At 39.3% G+C, this 24,976-nt stretch overlaps 1 protein-coding gene across 12 annotated transcripts in view; it reads right to left on the bottom strand.

The window, feature by feature from the left end:
* Positions 1-24,976, bottom strand: part of myocd (myocardin) — a 111,231-nt gene that overhangs the window by 30,972 nt on the left and 55,283 nt on the right. For 10 of the 12 annotated variants that reach the window (XM_072712273.1, XM_072712268.1, XM_072712271.1 and 7 more), the window contains exon 2: positions 21,140-21,356. The exons of the other annotated variants lie outside the window; for them this stretch is intronic. Coding sequence is in view for 9 of the 10 variants with exons in the window: in XM_072712268.1 (XP_072568369.1) it covers positions 21,140-21,332 (193 nt within the window). In the remaining variant the exon portion in view is untranslated. The remainder of the gene's footprint in view (positions 1-21,139; positions 21,357-24,976) is intronic. 12 annotated transcript variants of the gene reach the window in all.

Here is a 24,976-nt window from a genome sequence, read left to right as displayed (position 1 = left end):
GGAGCTATTGAAAGGAACAAAAAAAGAAATCCTGCTTTGTACATCCTACTTGTACTGGAATCAAACTTTTATTAATATTAAATGCCATTACAGATCAACAGAATGCACTTGAGAGACAAAAAAAACACATGTGTTTGGGGTTCGGGACTATAAATTGCTTCTGGTAAACTAATAACATAAAGTGACAAGAATCAACACCATTTCTGAAATAGATATTTTCTTTTTCTAAATGAATATGCTGTAATTCCAGCAACTGCAGTATTAGCATTACAATACCGTCAATAAACATTAACAAAAGGTATGAGGCAGGGTGGCGTCAAGCCCATTTACTGTATGTGATTCTTTGTCAGAACCTGCTCCTTTAGCCTCTCATGTTTCTAGCAGATCGTTTTCAGAGAAAAGGGTTTAAATTAAAAAGCAGTCATTGCATTTCACTGCATGTTCTGATGTGTCATGTAGGTTTTTCTTTGCTTTGCTTGCTTCGTTTTTCTCTTGCTAGTGTAAATATCTGCATCACAAACTCAGCAGGAGTGAGCACTGCAGCAGCCTTGGCAAATCAGATTGCCATGTGAAATAATTCGAGTATGTTTGATAAGATAAAGGCATCTGGGTAAATATGTTTAATGGCTGTGGTTATTTATCGACTCATGGCTTTGTATCTAGATAATATAGATGTGGTTTTGTATAACTGTTATTAATGAGAAACAGGTGGTGCGACAGTTGTTTTTTAAAGAAAAGTTCCATGCTGGAATCCTCCCCTATGTCATGTTGCCCTGTTCACCATCCTGAACAGAGACAGTTTCACAAAGAGATAAATAAAGATCCCTACATTACAGATAACAGCTACTCATGCTTTGTTTAAATATGCATTTTGAAAAAAATCATGCATGCTGCTTCAAACTCCGTTTCTGAGGCTCACAAGACATTTGTATTGGAAATGTTGAATAAATTTTTTCTTGATGTTGCACAGATCCCATTTCTGATTTTATGTTCTAAAAGTTCACCGTAAGATCTCTCTTAAGAGCCCTTATGCTTCACTGACACAAGGCCGCTCTGCCCTTTCGCAGCAGACTGTCGTTTGAACACCAGTAATTATCATTCCAGATATATAGATAGGGCTGCATGAATTCTTCAAACTTATAGATGTACTATGCTTATAGATGTGCAATACATCCATCCATCCAACCAACAGCTTATCTGGAAGAGGGTTGCATTGAGCAGCCTATTCCAGGAAACATCACGCTGGGGGCCCTGGCAGGATGCCAGTCCAATAGTGGACTCCATACACAAGCATAAGTTTACTGTATATAGGTGAGGCTAAGAGATACAATGTAGTAGGTTAGGACAGGGCTGACTGTGACAATGTAACCCATCGACAAGGCCACAACACACCGCATTTGAAAGAGGAGCAGCTTTGTCACTCGCTTGCTTTGTTGAGCGTCATCCTTCATTCTGAGTAACTACGTATGTAGATGATGATCCAAAACAGCCACACCTATTAGCAGTGCTCTTAATTATGCCCTAAGTTTTCATTCACAGGAACTATTTGAGTGTAATGTGAAATATCTCCACGGCTCGACGTAAAAACCATACCAGCGCACCAAAAACAAAAGGACATCAAATAAGGCTAATATTTGCCTTTGGTATCCAACACTGAACCCAGCACTTTTTAAATCTCTCGCTGAAACACGCTGTCATGCAGCACATTTTTAACTAAATGGAGAAAGACAAAAACAATGTTTTTGTTGGTATGGTCCAAACCCCTTCAGGCCGCATGTTATAAAGTGTGTGACATTTGTTTGACAGAAACAAGCCGGGCAAAAGGGCAACGTGACTTTGTCCTGAGATAAATGGAAGTTATCTGGAAGGGCAGATTCCACTTGACCCCAGGATTAGGAATTATAAATAGTCACGGGAGCAAGGCTCTGTTAGAGGCGTGATGCCTACAGTGATTGACAGAAATGGCAGATTCTATTATAGTTTTATAGAATGGGAGTATTTTGCCTATTCAAAGATTTTAACTAAGGTATTTAAAATAATTTTTTATTTGCCATTTCCACAAGTACAGGTACATTGGAATGCTTCCTTTCATACATCTCATCTTGCTCTCCTTTTAGAGATGCACACAAACATATTCATTTGAGAGCAAAACTTGTGGTCCAAGCGCTATTTGACTACTTATGAAGTACATAGGTGCTTAAAAGAGTTCATGCTGTGTTGTACTGGAAGCAATAGGTATAATATTCTGCATTAAGATTAAAAACACACAATTCTTCACACAGCACAGGTCAAGTAGACTCCTAAAGATTAATTTATCTTGCACCTAGATTTAGTGCACCACTGTTTTAAGATATCATGTGACATTTATGTCACCTGCAGCTAGTTATTGCTGTCAACTAGGCTGTGCATTAGTGTAGTAATTAGCCAAAGTGGATAAAGTAATCTGGATAAGGGAGAATTAAATTTGTTATATGACCTGAAATTTTTGTGGTTAATATCAGAAAGTACCATGATAAATACTACATTATTACATTTAAATTTTCATTTAATTGATTAGATTTTGCAGGAAAAAAGATTGCACTTACATATTTCATTATCGTTCTTGAGCAATTCTACCTAATTTTCCACAGCAGTGTATTTTCATCCACCTTCAGCTCCGCTGTGGCTAAGTACAACAGTGATAATTTTATGTAATATGTGTCACTGTTGATCAAGCTATCCATCCATCTTCCAGGTGCTTGTCAGGGTCATGGAATGGGGGCCTCAAGCTTGTCCACCGGCAGGATAGGGCACAAGGCAGGGAAAACACACACACACACACACACATTCATCTTCACCTTCATACCGTGGGAGAAAGCTCATGCTACATGGGGAGAACATGCAAACTGCACACACAGTCAGATTAAAACTCTTGAGAGGTGCTACTCACTCCCCTTTCATTCATTCATTCATTCATTCATTCATTCAATCTGCACAATGCGTTGTGCAATTCTTCAGACACTCATCCACTTTTGATACTTATTCTCCAGTGGAAAATCCATCTCCTAAATTTATTCATATATAATGTAAAGATTCCATTGAAATATGAGTAAAACAGGTTGTGTGTTTAACAGGATTGATAGGAGAGTTCCAGGTCAGCCAATATATAAGAAATGTTAGACTCAAACTGTTTCTCACAGAGGAAAACACCTTTTCCGTGTGTTGACATGACAAACTCTCACTAGTAGTATCTTTACTGGAGTCTTTATCTACAGGCTATTAGCTCTTAGCGGTCTTAACCAGGCATCTGAACATTTAAAAATAGTCTTCTGTCTATTTAATGCTGCTTAAAATGTGATACACTGACTTTTAAAATCTTTTTTGGTTTAATAATAAGTTATAAATGCCCTGAGTTGTTCTGGATACCACTAACATAAGTCATCATTGATTTGTATATGACGTGAACATACTCACTTTTCATTATTTCCATAATTTAACTTAAACTTAAATATTATGTTCTTGAATTTGATCTAATTTTATGCTTATTGTTGAATTTCTTGCATCATTCCTGTAATTATTAATTTATTTTGTAGAGACACCATAGAAATATATTGTGGGTTGTGGAATGCTTTCACATTGTAAGAAATACTGCATCAAAATGCAAGAATAGGAGAAGAAACGATGAAAGATGGTGGAAGAATAATATCATTTGGTGATGACTTAACTTACTGAGAAAAATCAAAGGATATAACAACTTAGTGTTAAGTTTAAAAATAATGGGATTTGGAGAAACAGTATGCCTACAATTTACAACAAGAGCTAACGTCAGATAATACATACCACAAGTTGTCGACATTGTATATGTTTCTAAAAATAACTGGTTGTAGTTCTCAAGTCCAAGAATCTCGTTATACTGGAAACAATTTTTTTATGACTCAGACCTAAATCAATGCAGCGACTCATCCCTAGACACTATGCGTGACTCAGATTTTCACACTTAAGAATCATTACTCGCAAATAATAAAAAAATACATAAAGCGAATGAAAAATATGTGAAAAAACATAAGCTTACTAGTTTGAAATCTGAAGGATATGGTTTTGTTTGGAAGTGTAGCTCAGCCTGTGAGGAGTTCATACAATCTGAAAGACTTTTCAAATGTAAGTATTATGCTGATAAACTATCTTAGATTAAATAGGATTTCATGAACATGTGGCTGACATTAATAAAGCAGTAAAAAAAGAAAAAAGAAAGGAGAAGTAGAATAAGAAGAAGATGAAGAAGAGGAGGAGGAGGAGGAGGAGAAGGAGAAAAAGAAGGAAAGGAAGGAGAAGGTCTCCGTAGAGCTTTATTGGATTATAAATGGAATAATCCTCTTGTACTTTTCAAATCAATACTTTAAAGACTAAAGAAACTTAAAAGAAAACTAATTCTAGAAAGTTCAGTTACTGCCAAAAAGAACCAGTGTTATACATTTTGACAAAATCTTTTTTTCCTTATGTGTCTATTTTGTTTCCTGAAAATATGACATACATGTAGACCTATAGATAAAAGTGAGAGTTTGGAGTATCGGACAAACATATACATTGAAATTTTAATATACAAATGGATAATGAGATATGATAATGAGAGGCTGGGCTGTAGTCTGTAAACTGTAAACATAAGAGGTGCATTCCAGTTAATCATACAGCAATTTTAAATGAGTTTTAATAATCAAATTATCCAGTAGTGTCTACTGTCTATTTTCATTGCTTTAATTTATTGTGTGTCAGGAAAGCGACAGTTGCGTTATCCAGACTTCCTTTACACTGAGGTCTTTGCTCACTCTCTTCCCATCAATAGCATGTCTTTAATCATCAGCATATGGTTCCCCTTAAAATTAACATATGGTTCTAACTTTGCATTTTCCTTCTGGTACATGCCTTGCAGAGTAAAATCTATACCCTGAGCTGTAAAATATAGGACTAACATGAATGCCATTTTTGAAACACATGAAAATGGTTAGCATGCTTTCGTTTCCTTTCCTGTGATTTTATTTATTATTACAAATTTTTTTACTAATGTTCAGATTTAGAAGCTTTAGCCCTGTAGTTATGGGTCTTTAAATCCAAAACAAGGCATGCATTTTCCGTTTAGTTTTACTGAGAGGAGCATCTTGGTGCTATTCTCCACAGTCTAAAACATATGTTTTGGCACAATGTATGTTTCAAAACTACTCATCATGTGTATAATTGTGTACCTGGTGATCCAATACTGGATAAGCAGTTATAGAATATGGATGGAAAATTACTTTACCAATATGAAATATAAAGAATACAGCCTGTCACCAAGTCCTCAAAATGTAAGAACATTTAAAGACTGCCACTGAATTCTTTCTACAAAGTGGGCAAAAAACACAGTATCCTTAAAAATCACACATTGATTTTGGGTAAGTTTCAAGCATGTTCAAGCAATTCTGCAAACTAAAATTATATTTGTGTCATGTAGGTCACATACGTGCATTTGGGAACACTGCTGTCACGGCTACGCCCGCCTTCCCGCCATTTCCGCTCCTGACTACCTTCCTCGCTATAGCAACTGCCTTCCATGTTCATGTGGTTGGGGGTGGGGGATACACAGGCCTACTCATATTCAAATGTGACACACATCTTTGATTCTTTTGAAGATATCTGATAAAACATGATCAAAATATTATCATCAATATCAACGAAGGAAGACAGGGTATGGCTATAGTGTCAGAAGCAAGGCACCAGGCAGATATACGGTTTACTCACCTAGTAAATCACGCATGGAAATAACGTTAATCAGTAAAGGTATGAAAGCCCCAGGTATGCGACAAAGCAGCCAGTTATGAAGCTCTTGGGAATAGCTAACTCATGCTGTTGATTGTCTGGTTTTCAAGAGCAGACTGTGCATTCATTTTAATCCAGTTCTGCACTAGCTTGGCTAACATAATGGAAAGTTTTGTCAGGAATCTCAATAACAAACAAACTTTTTTTCCTAATTCTAGTTTCATGAAGAATGCTTTTTAAATCAACATTTAATCGATACCAGCTCCTTCTGTTGCCAAAATCTCAGGTCAATATCCTCAGCAATGCCTGCTATGTGCATTACTAAAATGTCCACATAAATTGAACTATGGATAAATAAATAATGCCTCCTAAACTTCAGGTAATCTTACAGGACAATCAAATATATCTTGTTCAAAAAGCAGCCAGACTGCTAATCTTACAGAATATAAATGAATGTAAAAATTACTTTATTTCCATGGCCTAAAATAAAAATGAGGACCCTTTGTTTGTCAGTTGCAGAAGTACATTGGAATGCTTTTCTTCACCTACCCCATCTTGCAAACCAGGAGGCACACAGAGAAGTGAGAGCAAATTTGGGGGGGGGCACAACACAGTGTCAGCCAGCACACAGCACCCCTAGAGTTGCAGGTTGAGGGCCTTGCCTAAGGGGCCCACAGACATGTGACTATTTCGCCAAGGCCGGGACTTGAACAAACAACCATCCGATGTTAGGCACAGAGGGTTAGCCAGCTGAGCATCTCCCCAGCTGCGAACGCTGTGTGGCTGTCTGAGTGGGACCATTAGAATAACAAGAGCTGCATGGGATGATGTTACGTGGAAGGGGTGAACAACATCAGGAGAAATAGCATGACCACATCCGAAGCGAGGCACCCGACAGCCATGATGAAACAGTTTTCCGTGTACAGCGGGAAAACACGCTCAAATGTTTCCTCTTATTCCTTTGGTGAATGAAAACAATTTATTCTCCCGCTAGAATTATGAACCATATATCCAGGACTTCAAGGCCACAGCTGCAAAAGAGAAGGCAAATTGTGGTGGCTTAACAATTAAACCGCAATAAAAAACTTACATTTAATTCAATACATTTTTGTAATTATCGTATCACAAAGTTGTTTGTCAGAGGGAAAAGCAGCTAAAATCCTGCACATGAAGGTGCAAACCACTGATGTCACAGGTGTAACTTCAAATAAAAGATGATGTGAGAGAAATGCGAGAACGACTACATGACTATGAGATTATATGATTCATTGTGCTTTACAGAATTTAATATTACTGAAAGTATTTTTTATGTCTGAACTTTAATATTTTCTAAGCTTTGCTGCAGTATATTTCTAACAAGACTACTGGCCATTACTTTTATTCGAAACCATTGTTATTTTTGATAGAGAGATGTAGAAGAGTAAAGTGCTGTCAGACTTTGGTGCATTTAGAAGCATTTGATTTGTTTCAAATCACCTTCCAAGGAGAAAACACATTTCTTTTATGTCTCTCTTGAACAAGATCAGTGACGTATATCATGTACTGTTTTCATTTTCAGACTGAAGATTTTTTTCCTTAGCAAAATGCATAACCAAAATCTCTTGTATCCATAACACAAGATGTGGAAAAAGAAAGTATTCATTAATCTTTGCTTCTGTAAAATCCAAGTTTTAATGTGGTGCAGGACTTTGCTTTAAAATAACTTGAGAAGGCAGTTTTTAGGTCATCATTGCTCTCCGGCTTAATTGAAATTTTCAACGTTTGTTTACTATCCCCTTGTAAAATGTCTTTAAATAGACCTCTGAATTAAATGACCTTAGCTTTTCCACTCACACTGCATAGTTTCTGAAAAATGACCAGTATCCAACAATCCTTATCACCCTTTGTTCCTACTGATGAATGAAAAAGGATGCAATTGTGTAGATTTAGTCATTCCCTGTAAATGTTCTTTTCACAAGCCAGCATTATATCATCTTGTAAAACATGTTCATGTGGCTATTAAGTGATTAATTCTTCATCATTATTCTTAAATAAGACAGTATTGTGGTTGGGTTCATGTCTCAAACACAGGTTTCTTCAGGACAATGCCTTGTTTCCTAAAATATCAGGTCGCACTTTAAACATTACATCACCAAACTGAAACAATCTCCATCCAACACAAGTATTATCTACTATTTACTGAAAGGGAATTTAAAGAGGATTCAACTTTGTTGCAAAATCAAAAACAAAACAAAGAGTTGATAATACTATACTTGTTAATAGTATTCATCCATCCATTTTTCATACCGCTTATCCAGTACTGCAGTGTTTCCCAACCCAGTCCTCAGGGACTGTCAGACAGTCCGCGTTTTTGCTCCCTCCCAGTTCCTGAAAACATGGACCGTTCTGGGAAATACTGCAGTACAGGGTCACAGTGAAACTGGATTCTTTGCCTGGAAGCTGAGGGCATGAGACAGGGGACACAGTGAACAGGAGCAAAGTCACCAAAAAGATGCACAGCCACACACTGTCACAAATGCACTTTAGAGACACAGAAATGCACATTAGGACTCCAAGAAACCAGAATTCCTACATAATACCTATATAATGCCTGCAAACTCACATGGAGAATATGCAAACTTCAGTCACAGGAACATATATAACCCTGGAGGTGTAGAATTACATTTTTAAAGAGACATACAGAAACCATGTAATATAAGTGTGGTTCCTTCATTTGTTTCAGTAAATGAACAGCAAAGGATTATTCATGTCCAGATGATGGTAATATACTGTGCAAACCACAACTTCCCATATTCATGTTAGAGAATTTATAACTCCAAGAGAAATTTTCATCATTGGTTTACAAATTTTCATGCTCCTGTATTAAGGAATGGTTATAGAGGTGTACATCTGCCTTCCAGGTGTATGTTCTACTTCAAAGAATGTGTTTATATAAACAATTTGTTACGTATCTGTTTTCTGTTGGTTCATAAATTGTAAAAGACTACCACTGCTTTGGTATACAGAATCATTGTCCTTATTTATATTTAATTTCAACTGTTCATTCTTAATAGGTGAACAGTAACTGTTCTTGACTGTAGGTTAAAAGTCTTGAAAGTTTACATTTATAACATTTTTGAAACAAATGTAAAACTGCTTTATAGTTCACATGTGGGGTGCATCAGTGAGAAAGAGTAGTGCTGAGTAGTGGAGAGCTTCATGGGATGGTGTACAAAGAATCACCTACAGTTGAAAGTCAGACTATTCTTCCTGTGGAGACTCATGTGTGTGCAGAAAACTGCTGCACTTGTTCTGCCAGTTCATTCTTGGTGTTTCCACAGGCAACCCCAAGAAGACGGACGTTAGCTAAACTGATTAAGAAGCCCAGCTCTGTCACAGCACTGAGGCTGCAGGACCATGGCAGATGTGGTGGAGAGAAGAATGGCGTCAAATCTACTCCCTATACTGAGCAGTGATGACTATCCCCACAACAGAGAACCCCCAGAGATAAGCAGCTCCTCAGGGAGTAACAACGGAAGCCTCACAAGCTTCTTTGAACCCAACACAATTCAGTTATTCAGTGGCACCTCTATCTAATAGGTCCGAAACCAGCCAGCTGGGAGATATTTCACAAACTCACCATCTCTAAAGTGCTAGCTTGAGGTGTACCCCTCTGCCGTTTATAGTAAAGCTGCTTCCTGGCATTGTACAGTACACTGCACAATCAGATACATTGTCAATGTTCGCATACATATGTGGGCAGTGGTGGCTTGATGGTTAGGGTAGCACACTTGTAATTGAAAGATTGCAGGTTCAAATCCCCCACGAGCAAGTCACCACTGAGGTGCCCTGAGCAAGGTACTGTCCCCAAGCACTGCTCCCCGGGCGCTGAATTAGCTGCCCCCTGCTATGTCACGAAAGTCACATATGGGTCAAATGCAGAGGTCACATTTCGTTGTTGCGCACTGTGTGCTGTGGTGTGTTGACACTGATCACTAAATTCTAACTAGTCATTTAGACTGTTTTTCACATTTATCTGAGCCAAAACATTATGACACCTCCATACAAAGCGAATAAAGTGGACTATCTTGTAAAAATGGTGCATTTCAAGGTCTGGGGTGTATTACACGGTAAGCTAGCATTCGGTACTCACTGAATGCAGAATGTTGAATGCAGATCAAATGGGCAGGGATAAAGACAAAGATGAGTACCTACTGAGACTAGGAAAACCATGAACCGCTGAGAGGGTATTGGGTGGCTTGGACTGCTGGGATGTGAATGAAGGCTATCCTGTCTGGTACGAACCAACATTAGGTGTGTCACAAATGACAGATCATTTTGATCATGGGAGCATATCATCACAACGTACTTGGCATCCAGCCCTGTTGAGGATGCAGCTTCACGGACGCAGGCCAATCAGAATGCTGAACCCTGTCCACCACTGAAAACCACCAAAAATGCCTACAATGGGCATGTGAGAGTCAGAACTGGAACACGCAGCAATGGAATTCAATGAATCCCTCCTTCTGTTGCATCATGGCCAAGTACTGTACGTGTCAAGAATTTGTGGGATGCATCGGACCAACAAATACAGCCCATGGATTACGTAGCTCCAAACGCGACAGGGCCCCATGTACTGTGTGTCGTCACACATTACTCCTGTCTCCAATATCAAAATTATCTGCCATTTGTGCCACAGAAGCCCTTCTGTTGGTTCATACCAGACAGGATTGCTTTCATTCACATCCTGCATGAACAGGTCTTAGCTGCGGTTCATGAGTTTTTCCTTTTCCGACCACTCTCAGTAGGTACTCACCATGGCTGACCAAGATTACCCCAAAAGCCTGGCCCTTTCAGAGATGCTCTGACCTGCTCATATGCCCATAATGATTTAGCCCCTGCAAAAGTCACTCAGATCTTTTTTCCTGCCCATTTCTTCTGCATTCAACATTTCGCCAATGAGTATCAAATGTTACAGTAGCTTACTGTCTGAAATATCCCATATCTTACCATGCACTGTTTTTGCGAGATAATGTTTTGCCCCCTCAGTGTATAAAGACCATGAATATGTATCAGATATTTATTCTAATCTTAAACTGGATCATATTTTTTTTCTTTTTATGTGGACGACAGTTCTTTTTGTAGACCTTGCTGCTGGACTCAATCAAACCTCAAATTATGATCAATTGATAAGCAATTTCATATGCAAGAATAATTTCATGGATGAATTAGATGCATAAAACAACAAACAAAAAAGCCTGCACTAAAAATTGGCACAGAGAGAAACTTGGACCAATCATTTTATTTTTATTGTTTGTGAAAATATGAACTGTAATATTCAGTACATGTAAAAACAAGTATTTTTTATTGGTAATGTAGAACATGCTCCCTTTCCAGAAATATATACCCTTTTAAAAACGAAGAGACAAATAGTAAGAGAATGCTATGAAAATTGTTATATGTTCAAAACAATTCCATTCGTAAGGTCATTTCATTATTTAACTGAAGAGCCATAGTTCTGCATTTAAAGGCTCCATTTCTTTTTTTCCAATGTAACATCCTGAAAAACCACATAACTTATTTGATAAAATAACGAATTAGCGACAAACTTTATAATTAATGATTAATGCTTCATGCTTGCTGTATCTTAATCTTCTGGACTGAATGTTCTAGTAACCTCAGAGATCTCTGTGGTAGGCCCCTGTAAGCCTTCCAAATGACGCAAAATTATATCCAGATGAGTTTAATCTCTCAAATGCAGCTGCCACAAAATCAACTAAAAACACCTTTAGAAAGCAGCCCACAAATTGTTTTGTGTAATAAAACTTTCAATATGGATGACACAAATAACAAGTGTTGACTTGCAAAACATTGTCAAAACTAAGAACACAAATTTGTCTGTTGTACTACAGTCAATCAATACACTAAAAACTTAATACTTTCTGGGTATGCATTCTATGAATATGAAGTTAACATGAATTTCTAATAAATGCAATAGGATCCCTTATGTAACCTATGTAGCATTTCAAACATGTGCAACACTTTTTTACAATTTCATAAGCACAAATACATTTTGAATTTGAAATATAAACCTCTCTGCAAATTGTACTTGAAAATTAATACATGTACATATTAATATTTCCTCTCCTGGAGCCGACACCTTATCGTGGTGGAGGGGTTTGCGTGTTCCAATGATCCCAGGAGCTAAGTTGCCCGGGGCTTTATGCCCCTGGTAGGGTCACCCAAGGCAAGCAGGTCCTGGGTGAGGAACCAGACGAAGTGTGGCTCAAAAGACCCCTTATGAAGAGAAACATAATGGATCCATTTCCCTCACTTGGACGCGGGTCATTGGGCCCCCCCCCCCCGGAGCCTGGCCTGGGGGTGGGGCTTGATGGCGAGTGCCTGGTGGCCAGGCCTGCACATGAGTCCCGCCTCCAATGGGCTCACCACCTGTAGGAGGGGCCAAAGGGATCGAGTGGTGTGTGAGCTGGGCGGTGGCCGAAGGTGGGGACCTTGGCGGACTGATCCTCGGCTGCAGAAGCTAGCTCTAGGGACATGGAATGTCACCTCTCTGGCAGTGAAGTTCACCTCGACACATGGCTTGGGCTCTGGAACCAGTCTCCTTGAGGGGGGTTGGACCCTCTTCCACTCTGGAGTTGCTCGCAGGGAGAGGCGCCGAGCAGGGGTGGGCATACTTATTGCCCCCTGGCTGGGCGCCTGTACATTGGGGTTTAAAGAGGTGGACGAGAGGGTAGCCTCCCTGGTGGTGGGTTGGCTCCGCTGGTCGGGGAGAAAGCCGGTTAGAACTGGCAGGCCCAAGCGTATAATGAGGGTCTGCTGGGAACGGCTGGCGGAATCCCCTGTCATGAGGAGCTTCAACTGTCACCTCCAGCAGAGCTTCGCCCATGTCCCGGGGGACATTGAGTCCGAATGGGCCATGTTCCGCGCCTCCATTGTGGAGGCGGCTGACCTGAGCTGTGGCCGTAAGGTGGTCAGTGCCTGCCGCAGCGGCAATCCCCAAACCCACTGGTAGTCACCAGCAGTGAGGGATGCCGTCAAGCTGAAGAAGGAGTCCTATCAGGCCTTTTTAGCCTGTGGGACTCCAGAGGCAGCTGATGAGTACCGACAGTTGGCAGTCACTGAGGCAAAAACTCGGGTATGAGAGTAGTTTGGCGAGGCCATAGAGAACAACTTCCGGACGGCTTCAACAAGATTCTGATCCACCATCCGGCGGCTCAAGGCAGGAAAGCAGTGCAGCATCAATACTGTTTATGGTAGGGATGGGGAGCTGCTGACCTCAACTCGGGATGTTTTGGGTCGGTGGAGGGAATACTTCGAAGACCTCCTCAATCCCACCGATTTGGGGACTTGGGGGTGGACTCCCCTATCTCTGTGGCGGAGGTTGCTGAGGTGGTTAAAGAGCTCCTCAGTGGCTGGGCCCGGAGTTCCTCAAGGCTCTGGATGCTGTGGGGCTGTCCAGGTTGACACGCATCTGCAGCATCGCATGGACATCGGGGGCAGTGCCTCTGGACTGGCAGACCGGGGTGGTGGTCCCCCTCTTTAAGAAGGGGGACCGGAGGGTGTGCTCCAACTATAGGAGGATCAGCCTCCCTGGTAAGGTCTATTCGGGGGTCGGACTTGTTTCCGGTGAGGGTTGGACTCTGCCAGGGCTGCCCTTTGTCACCAATTCTGTTCATAACTTTTATGGACAGAATTTATGGGCACAGCCAGGGCATTGAGGGTGTCTGGTTTGGTTATCTCAGGATTAGGTCTATGCTTTTTCAGATGATGTGGTTCTGTTGGCTTCATCAGACCGTGACATTCGGCTCTCACTGGAGCAGTTCACAGCCGAGTGTGAAGCGGCTGGGATGAGAATCAGCACCTCCAAATCCGAGACCTTGGTTCTCAGCTGGAAAAGGGTAAAGTGCACTCTCTGGGTTGGGGAGGGGGTCCTTCCCAGAGTGGAGGAGTTTAAGTATCTTGGGATCTTGTTCACAAGTGAGGGAAGGATGGAACAGGAGATCGACAGGCGGATCGGTGCGGCATCAGCAGTCATGCGGGCACTGCATTGGTCTGTCATGGTGAATAAGGAGCTGAGCCAAAAGGCAAAGCTCTCAATTTACCAGTCGATCTATGTTCCTACCCTCACCTATGGTCACGAGCTGTGGGTAGTGACCGAAAGAACGAGACTCCGAATACAAGTGGCCAAAATGAGTTATCTCAGCAGGGTGGATGGGCTCTCCCTTAGAGATAGGGTGAGAAGCTCGATCATTCGGGAGAGACTCAGAGTATAACCTCCGCATTGAGAGGAGCCAGATGAGGTGGCTCGGACAACTGCTCAGGATACCTCCTGGACGCCTCCCTGTTGAGAGGCCCCTGAGAAGACCCAGGACACGCTGGAGAGACTATGTCTCTTGGTTGGCCTTGGAAAACCTAGAGATTCCCCCAGAGGAGCTGGACGAAGTGGCCGGGGAGAGGGAAGTATGGGTTTCCCAGCTTAGACTGCTGCCCTCGTGACCCGACCTGGACAAGCGGTAGAGGATGGATGGATATTAATATTTGATCCACGTCCTCTAAATAGTAAATGACTTTGGGCTCGCTTTCTGCTCTTAGGACTGGTGTTTTTTAAACACGGGAACATTGTCGGCACATTGCTTTTGACTAACAAAAATCACGTCTAAAGTCAGTGGCGCATTATTAAACGATATTTAAGCAGCACGTTTTAGAAACGTGTGGGTGCTCGTTATTGACAGATGCAAGCTTGAGGTGCACTAGTGGTATTTTATTTTATTTCATATATACACTACCAGTCAAAAGTTTGGATACCTTCTCATTCAATTATTTTTTTTTTGTTTTCTACATAGTATATTAATATTGAAGACTTTGTTGTAACACATGTGGAATTATGCAGTAAACAAATAAGTGTTAAACAAACCAGAATTTTTTTGATATTTTAGATTTTTCAAAGTAGCCACCTATTGCGTTGATGACAGCCTTGCACACTCTTGGCATTCTCTCAATCATATTCATGAGGTATTGACCGGGAATGGGTTTCAATGAACAGGTGTGCCTTGTCAGGAGTTCATTTGTGGAATTTCTTGCCTTCTTAATGTGTTTGAGACCATCAGTTGTGTTGTGCAGAGGTAGGGTTGGTACACAGTTCTATACAGTGAAGAGCCCTATTCAACTAGTGTTCTACTCCACATTATGGCAATAACCACTCAACTAAGTAAAGAGAAATGACAGTCCATCATTACTTTAAGACATGAATGTCTTTCAATCAGGAAAATTGCAAAAACTTTGAATGTATCCTCAAGTGCAGTCACAAAAACCATCAAATGCTATGATGAAACTGGTTCTCACGAGGACCACCCTAGGAAAGGAAGACCAAGAATTACCTCTGCTGCAGAGGATAAGTTCATTAGAGTTACCAGCCTCAGAAACCGTACAACAGCACCTCAGATTAGAGCCCACATAAATGTTTCACGGAGTTTTTCATAGAGTACATCTGGTCCTTTCACATAATCAAACTGTTTAATGAAACCCTTTCAAGTTCATTATCAGAATTAAGCACGTACTGCAATTGAAAGACGTTTGGATCACTGAAAATGTGTTTCAGATATTGAGATAAGTCAGGCGGAACATTACAATACAGTCCTCAGAAGGTCACAGCATTCTTTGTAGCATGTTGAATGTTGCATTATATTGCCAAGCATGATGGATGTATGTTGGACAAAAATGACACATTAGAGGACTTTAGAAGGCGTGATGCTAAACTGCATGTGCCGATTTCAACAAGTGTATGCCAGCAGCACAGGCAAGGAGGGGTCAGCTTACAGAAGAGCTGAATCGTCTGTAGCCTGGTAAGTAATCAAAAGATAACAATCCCATTGACTTTTATTTGAACATTTTTAAAACTCTAGGTTGTGTTTTGTTTGAACAAAGGTCACATTTTTATTTATATTTGGTGAACCGCAGATCCAAAATTAAAACAAAAAAACACACACAGGCATAATTAAGTCCCCGTTCCCAGCTGCTGCTCTCTGTCAGCAGTGAGCTTCCCCGTCTTCTGACATCATTATACCGCTTTCTGCACTGCGCGGGTGAAGTAATGACGCTAGAAAACGAGGACACACTCGCTGTTATCTCATCCCACTCCTGCTTCACCTCGAAAGTCTTAGGTGGAAGAGTGCTGCTCTCATAGGTGATGTCCCCCCTCCGTTTCACCTTGCGTACAAGCATGTCCATTTCCTCGGCTAAAAAGCGATCTGACTTGTCGGGCAAATGCGCCATTGTAATAGGAAACTACCATAGATCATGTGCTGCTGGTTTTTTAAAGGTGAGGTGACGCGCCGTTCCTATGGGGTTATTGCATGTTACGCCTGAAACACGCCTCTGAATAATTAAGAGAACAAACCAATAACTGTTAGTCACGCTTTGCGCGTTGCGTTAGATCGTTGAAATAGAACCCCGTGTGTGGAGTTTGCATGATCTCCCTGTGTCGTTGAGGGGTATCCGAGTTTCCCCCCACATTCCAAAAAGATGCTAAGGTGAATTGGAGTCACCGGATTGCATGTAACGTGAGACTGCACCCTGTAACGGGTTGTCACCTCATCTTGGGTTGTTCCCTGTCTTGCGCCCATCGCTTCTGTAATAGGCTCTGGACCCTAAGTAGGACAAGTAGGTACAAATGGATGGATGGAAAGGTGTTCTTGCCAAAAGAAAACTTGACCACAAAGCCAGAAGCTGGATAAAAATAAGCTAACACTATAGGTTTTACTGTAGTAAATTTATTTGCAAAGACCTTTGTAATAATGCATAATGTGCCTTCAAATCCAACTTGCTCTTATTCTGCTAGATCTGGCACTTGTTCAAACAAAGTTTCAACCAATTCTATGGTGGAAATGAGGTGTTATAGCAGCATAATTCTTATTATTGTGGATAATAATAACCAATATATTTATACATATCTGACCACATATCTCTAATATAATGTATTTTATGCCTCCCATCCCAAACGTATTAGCCAATTACAATTTGGCTGAAAAGTTTGAAAAACATCTGCAAGGTACTTTTAGAGTTACTGTGTTCACAAGCCCAAATGTCTTCTACAGTTGCCATTTCCTTCCTCAGCTACCATACAGCACTGCTGTTTCATTTTTAGGCAAATTGTCTGAAAATGAAATCAAGTGTAGATCTTCATTCATACAATGTTTTTGTGAAGCAGTTATATGATCCATTAAAAACTTCTGTACTTATCACTTATTACAATGCCAAATATCATCTGCTTTCACCCTTCCTTTTGCTGCCACTAAGTGGCGATTCATCAAATTTGGGGCAATCTGTCTCAAAATTTCCCTTTGCCAAGTTTGAAAAAAAGATCTGTTGAAAACTTTTTGAGTTATTGTATTAACAGAACCAAGTGTCAAAACTGCCCTTTTTTTGTCATCACTATGTGGCGCTGCTTCAATTTTGGTGTGTTCAATATCAAAATTCAATCATTTCTAGTAAGTACAGTGTTTGCGGCAGAGGACTTGTCCCAGAACTATACACAAGTAAGTTTTTAATGCTAAAAAAGCTGTAGCATAAATTAAAATGGAAAGGCAATCTATCTATGATGAAAAACAAATAGTTAAACTACTTTGATGGTTACTGGCATCCTGTTCAAGATGATTCCCTGCCTTGTGCCCAGTGATTGCTGGGAGATGCCTCAGGCTTTACTGCAACCCTACACTGAATAGCAGTCATGGGGGATGAAGATGAATTTTGATCATTATTAAATGATATCTGCATTTATTAAACAAGACACATTACATTACCTAACTCTTGATTCATGAAGTTCTTCAAATGCCATCTTGTTCTCAAATCAATTAAACTTGCAGCAAGTTAAGATTAGTTCAGACAGGCTTATTATATTTGCTAAATGCTACATCTGATAAACAGGTGTTTGTTCTCCAAGTTAATTACAACTTTATTATGAACTAAAATCAAATTCTAAATCTGCTCCTCAGTGATATTGTGAGAGCAGAAGAGTACGTACACTTATTTTGCGTAAGCCGTCCAAGATCAACAAATATGGAGTGCATTTGTAATAACGCTGCGATGGTTGTTATTGTGCGTATTAAATGTATGGCATGTTTTACAAAAAAATAAAAATAAAAATGTAACTACTAAAATAAGTACTTGAAAGGACCTGAATACAACATAATGAAAATTAAAGTTATTTTTGTTATTCATATGAGGTATGTTGGGCACTATGACTTCATAGTTTTTGTCATTCATTTAAAATTTGATTGTTTGAATCCTTAAAACTCTGGCACTTATTCTAGAATACATGTTTAAGTTCTGAAGTCTTTGTTTTGCCTTCGACCTAGTAAAAAAAAATGAATGGCCAGACTTGAAGAGATTCTAATTTATGTTCTGCAACCTCTTTCATTTACTTTCACCCTACCACATGACATCATGGAAAAACGAGTCAGCCCTAAAAAGCGAAGTAGGAAACACTGTATTTCTCTCACTGTGAGAGGTGAGCTCAGGGCTACATCATTCCAAAAATAAAATTTATATCATGGGATTCCTCAGATACTTTCATCTCAAACCTTGTGATTCGAGTGGCATTTAAGCTAGTTTGATTAGGCTATGAAGCTGAAAAACAGAGTGTACTGATATTTGAGCATGGATTAATCATCAGCTGGTTTTAATAAACTGTTCAAACAGTCCTGTTTTATCTGGCCTAGGGAGTTGTTTGGCAGACCTAGAGTATGCATTGCATACTTACCTATTTACCTGGTATGTATGTGGGCCAAAGCAATAGCATTTCTTAGCGGAGACTATTCGTAACACATAAAAACTTGATTCTTAATCAGCAATATAGTACAAGATCATAAATGTGCTAAACATTCCTAAATATAGAAATCCTTAAATCATTTCATGAAGTCTTTCATTCTTATGATCAATAACATTTATTTCTGACATCTAGCTAGAATCCAAACGAAGACCTCTGTTTCAGTGTTTTCAAAGCTTTTAATAAAATATTCAATGTCATATCATAATAATTACTGATGTTTTATAAAGGGCTAGAAAAATTCTCCACCATTCAAAAGAATGAAGAATGTAATGAGCTAAAAATACCCACCCATCCATGAGCTATAATTATTTTTAGTCTATGAGCTAAGAATATCTAATATAATACAAACACTTCCACATTTTACAGGCAATTTCTGCCTACATTACAGGAACTTTAAGTAATGTTAATTATGGACTGTTCATGTAAGGTATGCAATGTTACCTCAGAAACCTGTTCAAGCAGATTTAAAAATATGTTATATATTGTAATCGTCAATTTATAGCCTTCTACCCTACAATGTTAAAAAAAGTATTTGCTTCTGTCTTACAATAAGATGTCATATGTGTGACAAACTGGACATTAGTTTGTTCAATGCACGTAAGACAGAAAATCTGTTTAAAATTATTCACAAAACTGAATCATAAGTCAATGTTTGCAGATACAGTATACGGGCAAAAGTATTGGGACACACCTTTTAATTATTAAATTCAGACGTTTCATTCAGACCCACTGCCACTAGGGGTGTAAGAGTACACAATAATCATGGTTCGGTACATACCAGTGCTGTAACAATGCATCGATTTGTATCGATGAATCGATTCTACGGCAAACGATCCGATGCCTCGGTGTGACTGCATAAATGTCGATGTAAATGTTTTTTTTTCTTGCCGGTTCCAGTATTGTTTTCATGATCCACTCCGACGTGTACATGGTCTACACCAGGGGTGCCCAATACGTCGATTGCGATCTACTGGTCGATCGCAAAGGTAGTGTGGGTAGATCGTATGCCATAAAAAAATAGAGGATGGACGACACGTTCAACTGCGCCAGCTGCTGCAAGTTACCAAGACGCCTAATTAGCCTCCATTTCATTTCTACGAAACTTACTGTAGCTTCATATTCGATATTCAGTTTTCTGGCTTTAATAACATTTAACAGAAGGTGGGGCGTTTTTAATGACAGAATTGTGATGTCCAGTACACAGAGAACGATGCACACTGATTATTTTTGCGCTTCAAACCATTTTGTGATTTGTGCAAAATTGTGTTAATGGCTAACTTTCTCTCTAACAGTTATTAATTAGTACGCCGTATCCATATTACATGCCATTGGGGCAAAGCACTAAAGGGTTAATAGCTCTGAAACAAAATGGGACAGCCATGTCCTATGAAGTGTGCATTGATCATGGGATCCTGGGGGAAAATGCACACCCCTTACATTTTCAGAATAACTTTCTCTCTTAACAGTTATCAATTATTACATTATATCCATATTACATGCCATTGCTCCATTTCATACATATTGACAGTTAATTGATAACACATATTAATCCATAAATAAGTTGTAAAGTGTGATTAAGGCAATGCACCGTGGGACAAAGCAAATGTACCACGGCTGAATTGCTTGATTACGTATTTCGTCACATTTAATACATTAGCATTAAGCTGTAGTGTGTTGTCCCAATGGCATGTAATATGCAACATGAAGTAACAGACCACGTAAAGTAACAGAGGGTTGCGGAGTGCTCTGTTGACTCAATAACTGCAGAGTTCCAAACTTCCTCTGGCATTAACTCCAGCACAAAAACTGTGCACTGGGAGCTTCATGGAATGGGCATCCATGGCTGAGCAGCTGCATGCAAGCCTCACATCATTAAGCACAATGGCAAGCATCAGGAGTGGTGTAAAGCACACTGCCACTGGACTCTGGAGCAGTGGAAACTTGTTCAGTGCAGTGATGAATCACAGTTCTCTGTCTGGCACTCTAATGGATGAGTCTGGGTTTGGTGAATGCCAAAAGAACATAACCTGCCTGACTGCATTGTGCCAACTGTAAAGTTTGGTGGAGGGGAGGTAATGGTATGGGTTGTTTTTCAGGGGTTGGGCTAGGACCCTTAGTTCCAGTGAAGAGAACTCTTAATGCTTCAGCATACCAAGACATGTTGGACAATTCTATGCTTCCAACATTGTGGCAACAGTTTGGGAAAGCCCTTTTCTGTTCCAGCATGACTGTGCCCCAGTACAGAAAGCAAGGTCCATAAAGATGATGTGGAAGAACATGAGAGCCCTGAACTTAACCCCAATGGGAACTCAATCAGAATAGCCTTCAGCAGGGAAAAGTTAAAGCCCTATATAGAAAGCATTACCAAAAATATATAACTGCAGTCATATGTTTACAAAATACCATTATTAATGTAATACATTTAAACAGTTATCTATGAGTGCTCTATTCTGAGCTTATATTCATTGGCTTGGCCAAACAGATGATAGCCATCATCTATAAGTAGATGACAATTCCAGTTAAAAGCAAACATAAGGCCCCTACCGTTCCTTTTTTTGGCCAGTGGCGGAAGCAGCCTGTTAACCTGGAGGCTTAGATCTTTCATGTCGTCTGAAACGCAGTTAGCTTTGCCGTTGTGATGTGAGGGGACTTGTACCGTGTCCTCCTGAGAAGATGATTTGGGGGTCACCCCTCCATTCATTACCCTCACTGCACACTGTTCCAGATCACTTCTCATACAGGTCAGCCCCAATCAGCTTCACTGTCAAAACACATAATTACACACAATTACATATATACTTAGTTACTGAACTAGGCATAAAGTTGAAAATCGAAATTAGGGCTGTCACGATTACTCAATTAAACTTGATTATTTAAGAGCATCACAATTAAAATTTTCCTTCTTGATTACTCAGGAATATGGAGGAAGGAAGATGGTGCATAATAGATGAGGGTTTAAATAAATAACAAAAACATCAGTTGTATGGAAGCATTTCACATTAAAAGTGAATGAAAATGCAGTTGTCTGTAAGTATTGCAAAGCAGAACTTAAATATCACCACAGCATGACTGCAATGCAAATACATCTTAAAAGACATTCAGGTTCGACGGACACAACCAATGATGCGAGTTTAACTATATGTGCCATTTAGCCTCTTGGTGTAGCCTTGCCTGTCTTTGTCATCACTTTGACTTGAACACTTTTGGGTAATGCTTTACTTGAGGGGACATGAATAGTGTAGTACATACTTACTTAATGCATTAATTAACCAGTAATTGCTAAGTACTGATCCCATGTTCATCATTAATAAATAATGAATTAATATATTTCATGGGAAAACCTATATTAGTTCATGATTTGCTTTTGAGTAATAAGAGTTAAGAAATTTTTGCCCCTCAAGTGGTCTTAATATTATCTACTAATTAGTTAACTGTTAATTAATATAGTGCTGAATGGAATACATTCTGTCATGACTGATTACTGATGAATGAACATGGGATCAGTACATAACTAACACTTAGTGGCTGGTTAATTCATGTATTTAGTAAACATGTAGTACTACATTATTCATGTCCCCTCAAGTAAAGTGTGACCACTCTTTTGCTTAATTAACTTACTGTTTCCTGTATGTCAAAATAATCACAGCTAAAATTAGTCCCATCATTTAGCCGCATCATCTTACATAACACACAACAGCCCTTTTAATTATCTTTTTGTGAATGTATTTGTAGGGCTGAATGATATTGGAAAAAGTTTGTGCTGTGATATTTGAAGTTTTGCGATATTTTGGAGTTGAAATATAATGATAAAGCTAAATGTTATCTACCAACAGAGACCAAATCTTGCTCATTTTTTTCCCTGTTCACTCATTTTTGCCAAATTTTTCACAAATGCGCCACATGGTATATGAGTGAGTAAAATGGCAAGAATGGGAATGATTATGATTATCTTCTAAAGCAGGGGTCTCCAACTCAGGTCCTGGAGAGCTACTATCTAGTAGGTTTTCTATCCTACTTGGCTTCTGATGAGCCACACCTGCTCATGGTATTTACCTGAGAACAGGTGTAGCTCATCAGAAGCCAGGTAGGATAGAAAACATACTGGATAGTAGCTCTCCAGGACCGGAGTTGGAGACCCCTGTTCTAAAGGGCATGCAGAGCTACAGCAGGATATCTCGTTATTACAAGAAAAATGGGGGTTGGGGTGCGGAATTGACACTGTAAGGTACTTTTGAGCACATTGGTAGCTGTGGGAAAGAAACTGTTCCTCAGTTTAACCCCTAAATTCCATCGTTGAATTGGATGCAATTTTGTGTGGCTACTCATCTGATATACAAGAAAATTATCAAGTTGGAATGGGAGGCATGCCTCATTACAAAGATTTGAGAAAATAAATGTACCAATGTAAAACTCATAGTATTTGCGCATAGACACACTATGTGCAGATGGCTTGACCGTAGTCTTGTCACCAGCATGAAGTAAAATGTGATAAAATTACGGAATTGAATCAGCATAACATACCGGTTATAAGGAGATACGTTTGTGTTTTAACAAAGTCATCTGGGATCTGGGCAACTTGGCAGATTTTATTTTATTATAGTGGCAGCAATACGCTGCCATACAGAGCACATACAAAAGCAATGGCGGTAAGTTTTAGACTTTTTTTTAAGACCCTGCTGAAAAGAAAATCGCAAATTTTGCAAAGATTTGTTTCCTATGACTGAGTAAAACTTTTGTGGCAACTTAATGATGTTCTCAACTAAACTGAATGTCGTGGTCTTTGTGATGTGACAAGTGCATGTGCATGAAATGCTTTGTCAACGTTAACCTTGCACATTGTGCAAGCCGACTGAGGGCAGCACAGTGGTGCAGTATGTGGTGCTGTCGCTGTAAATGGCTGCTTCGTGGGTGTCTGTGACTTTGCGGCGGATCATTCAGTTTGCTTCCAGTGTCCAAAAACATGCAGTTCCTGCCTTATGGCAATTGCAATCTATATATTATATTATATTATATTATATTATATTATATTATATTATATTATATTATATTATGTATTTAAACAATTACTTGAATGGTCAGATTAATTGGCAAATTACTCTATTGATATAATCATTATTAACAGCTTTAATCAAAATTTATTTTTTAAAAATACAAAGCTTAATAGTTCACGTTTTTAAACTTTTTTTTCGTCACATCTGCTTTTAGTCTGAAGACATTCTGCTCAATCAAATTCTATTTACATAGCTTACATTACATTCTTCCTCCTTCTGAGCCCACAAACGTGTCTCCCTTCAAATTCATCAGCCAACTTGCTAATTTACGGAATGTACAAAGTGCAGGCCTTTTCAGAGCCTCCACTTTTCTACAGTGTAAATATTAAACAGATGAGTTCTGATTTCAGTAGCTTTGAAAGCCTCCACAGTGTGACTGTGAAATATGACAAGGTCATCACACTCTGCTGTGGAGTCCAAGTCTTTACTTTTGTGTGTTGTGATACAGTACATCATTAAAAAAACAAACCACGTAAGGGAATACAAAAACAATACACTGTTTTCTTTAATAAGTGGTATGTTTTAAGGCAATAAAATGTGATATGACCATTAATTCTTTCAGCTTTGTGTGCCATTATTATTTATACATACATGTATGTATAAATGTTAGTGGTGTGTGTGTGTGCGTGTGTGTGCGTGTGTGTGTGTGCGTGTGTGTTTGTGTGCGTGTGTGTGGTTTCCTCCAGGTACCCCGATTCCCCCCTATAGTCCAAAAATGCACATTGGCTGACTGGTTTCTCTAAATTGCTCCTAGTGTAAGATTGTGTGCATGTGACCTGTGATGTACTGGCAACCTGTCCGAGGTGTTGCCCAGAATAAGCTCCAGGGAGCTCATTCGCAATCGCTGTGTATGAACGAAAGAGAAGAGAAACATCCACACTCACATGTACACGAAGATTTTAGGATTTATATATAAAAAAGACTTATTCTTTGCACATTTACAATGATCCAAAACAGTAATATGAGCATTTTTGAGGAGACAGAAAAAAGCAACATCTAGAGTTTAGATAGAAATACGCATCTAAGGTAGTATTAGCACTTTGTCAAATGACAGCTGTTAATAACTACAGAAACATTTTTGTTTGAAATACAGCTAACACTAAGCATTTGTGTTATTGTTTTAAATGACTTTGTATGTGTGTACATATATATATATATATATATATATATATATATATATACATACATTTATACATACACACACACAGTGCTGTTTGAAAGTGTGTGAACATTCCAAACATGGTAATTGTTTTCTAAAAACTAAATAAAATAACCTTATGAAATCCATCCATACATGCATCCATCCATCCATTTTCCAAAACGCTCGAAC

This window comes from Paramormyrops kingsleyae, chromosome 5 (assembly GCF_048594095.1).
Source record: "Paramormyrops kingsleyae isolate MSU_618 chromosome 5, PKINGS_0.4, whole genome shotgun sequence".
Classification (NCBI taxonomy): Eukaryota; Metazoa; Chordata; class Actinopteri; order Osteoglossiformes; family Mormyridae; genus Paramormyrops; species Paramormyrops kingsleyae.
Note: the sequence above shows the minus strand (reverse complement) of the source record. Positions and strands in the feature narration are given on the sequence as shown.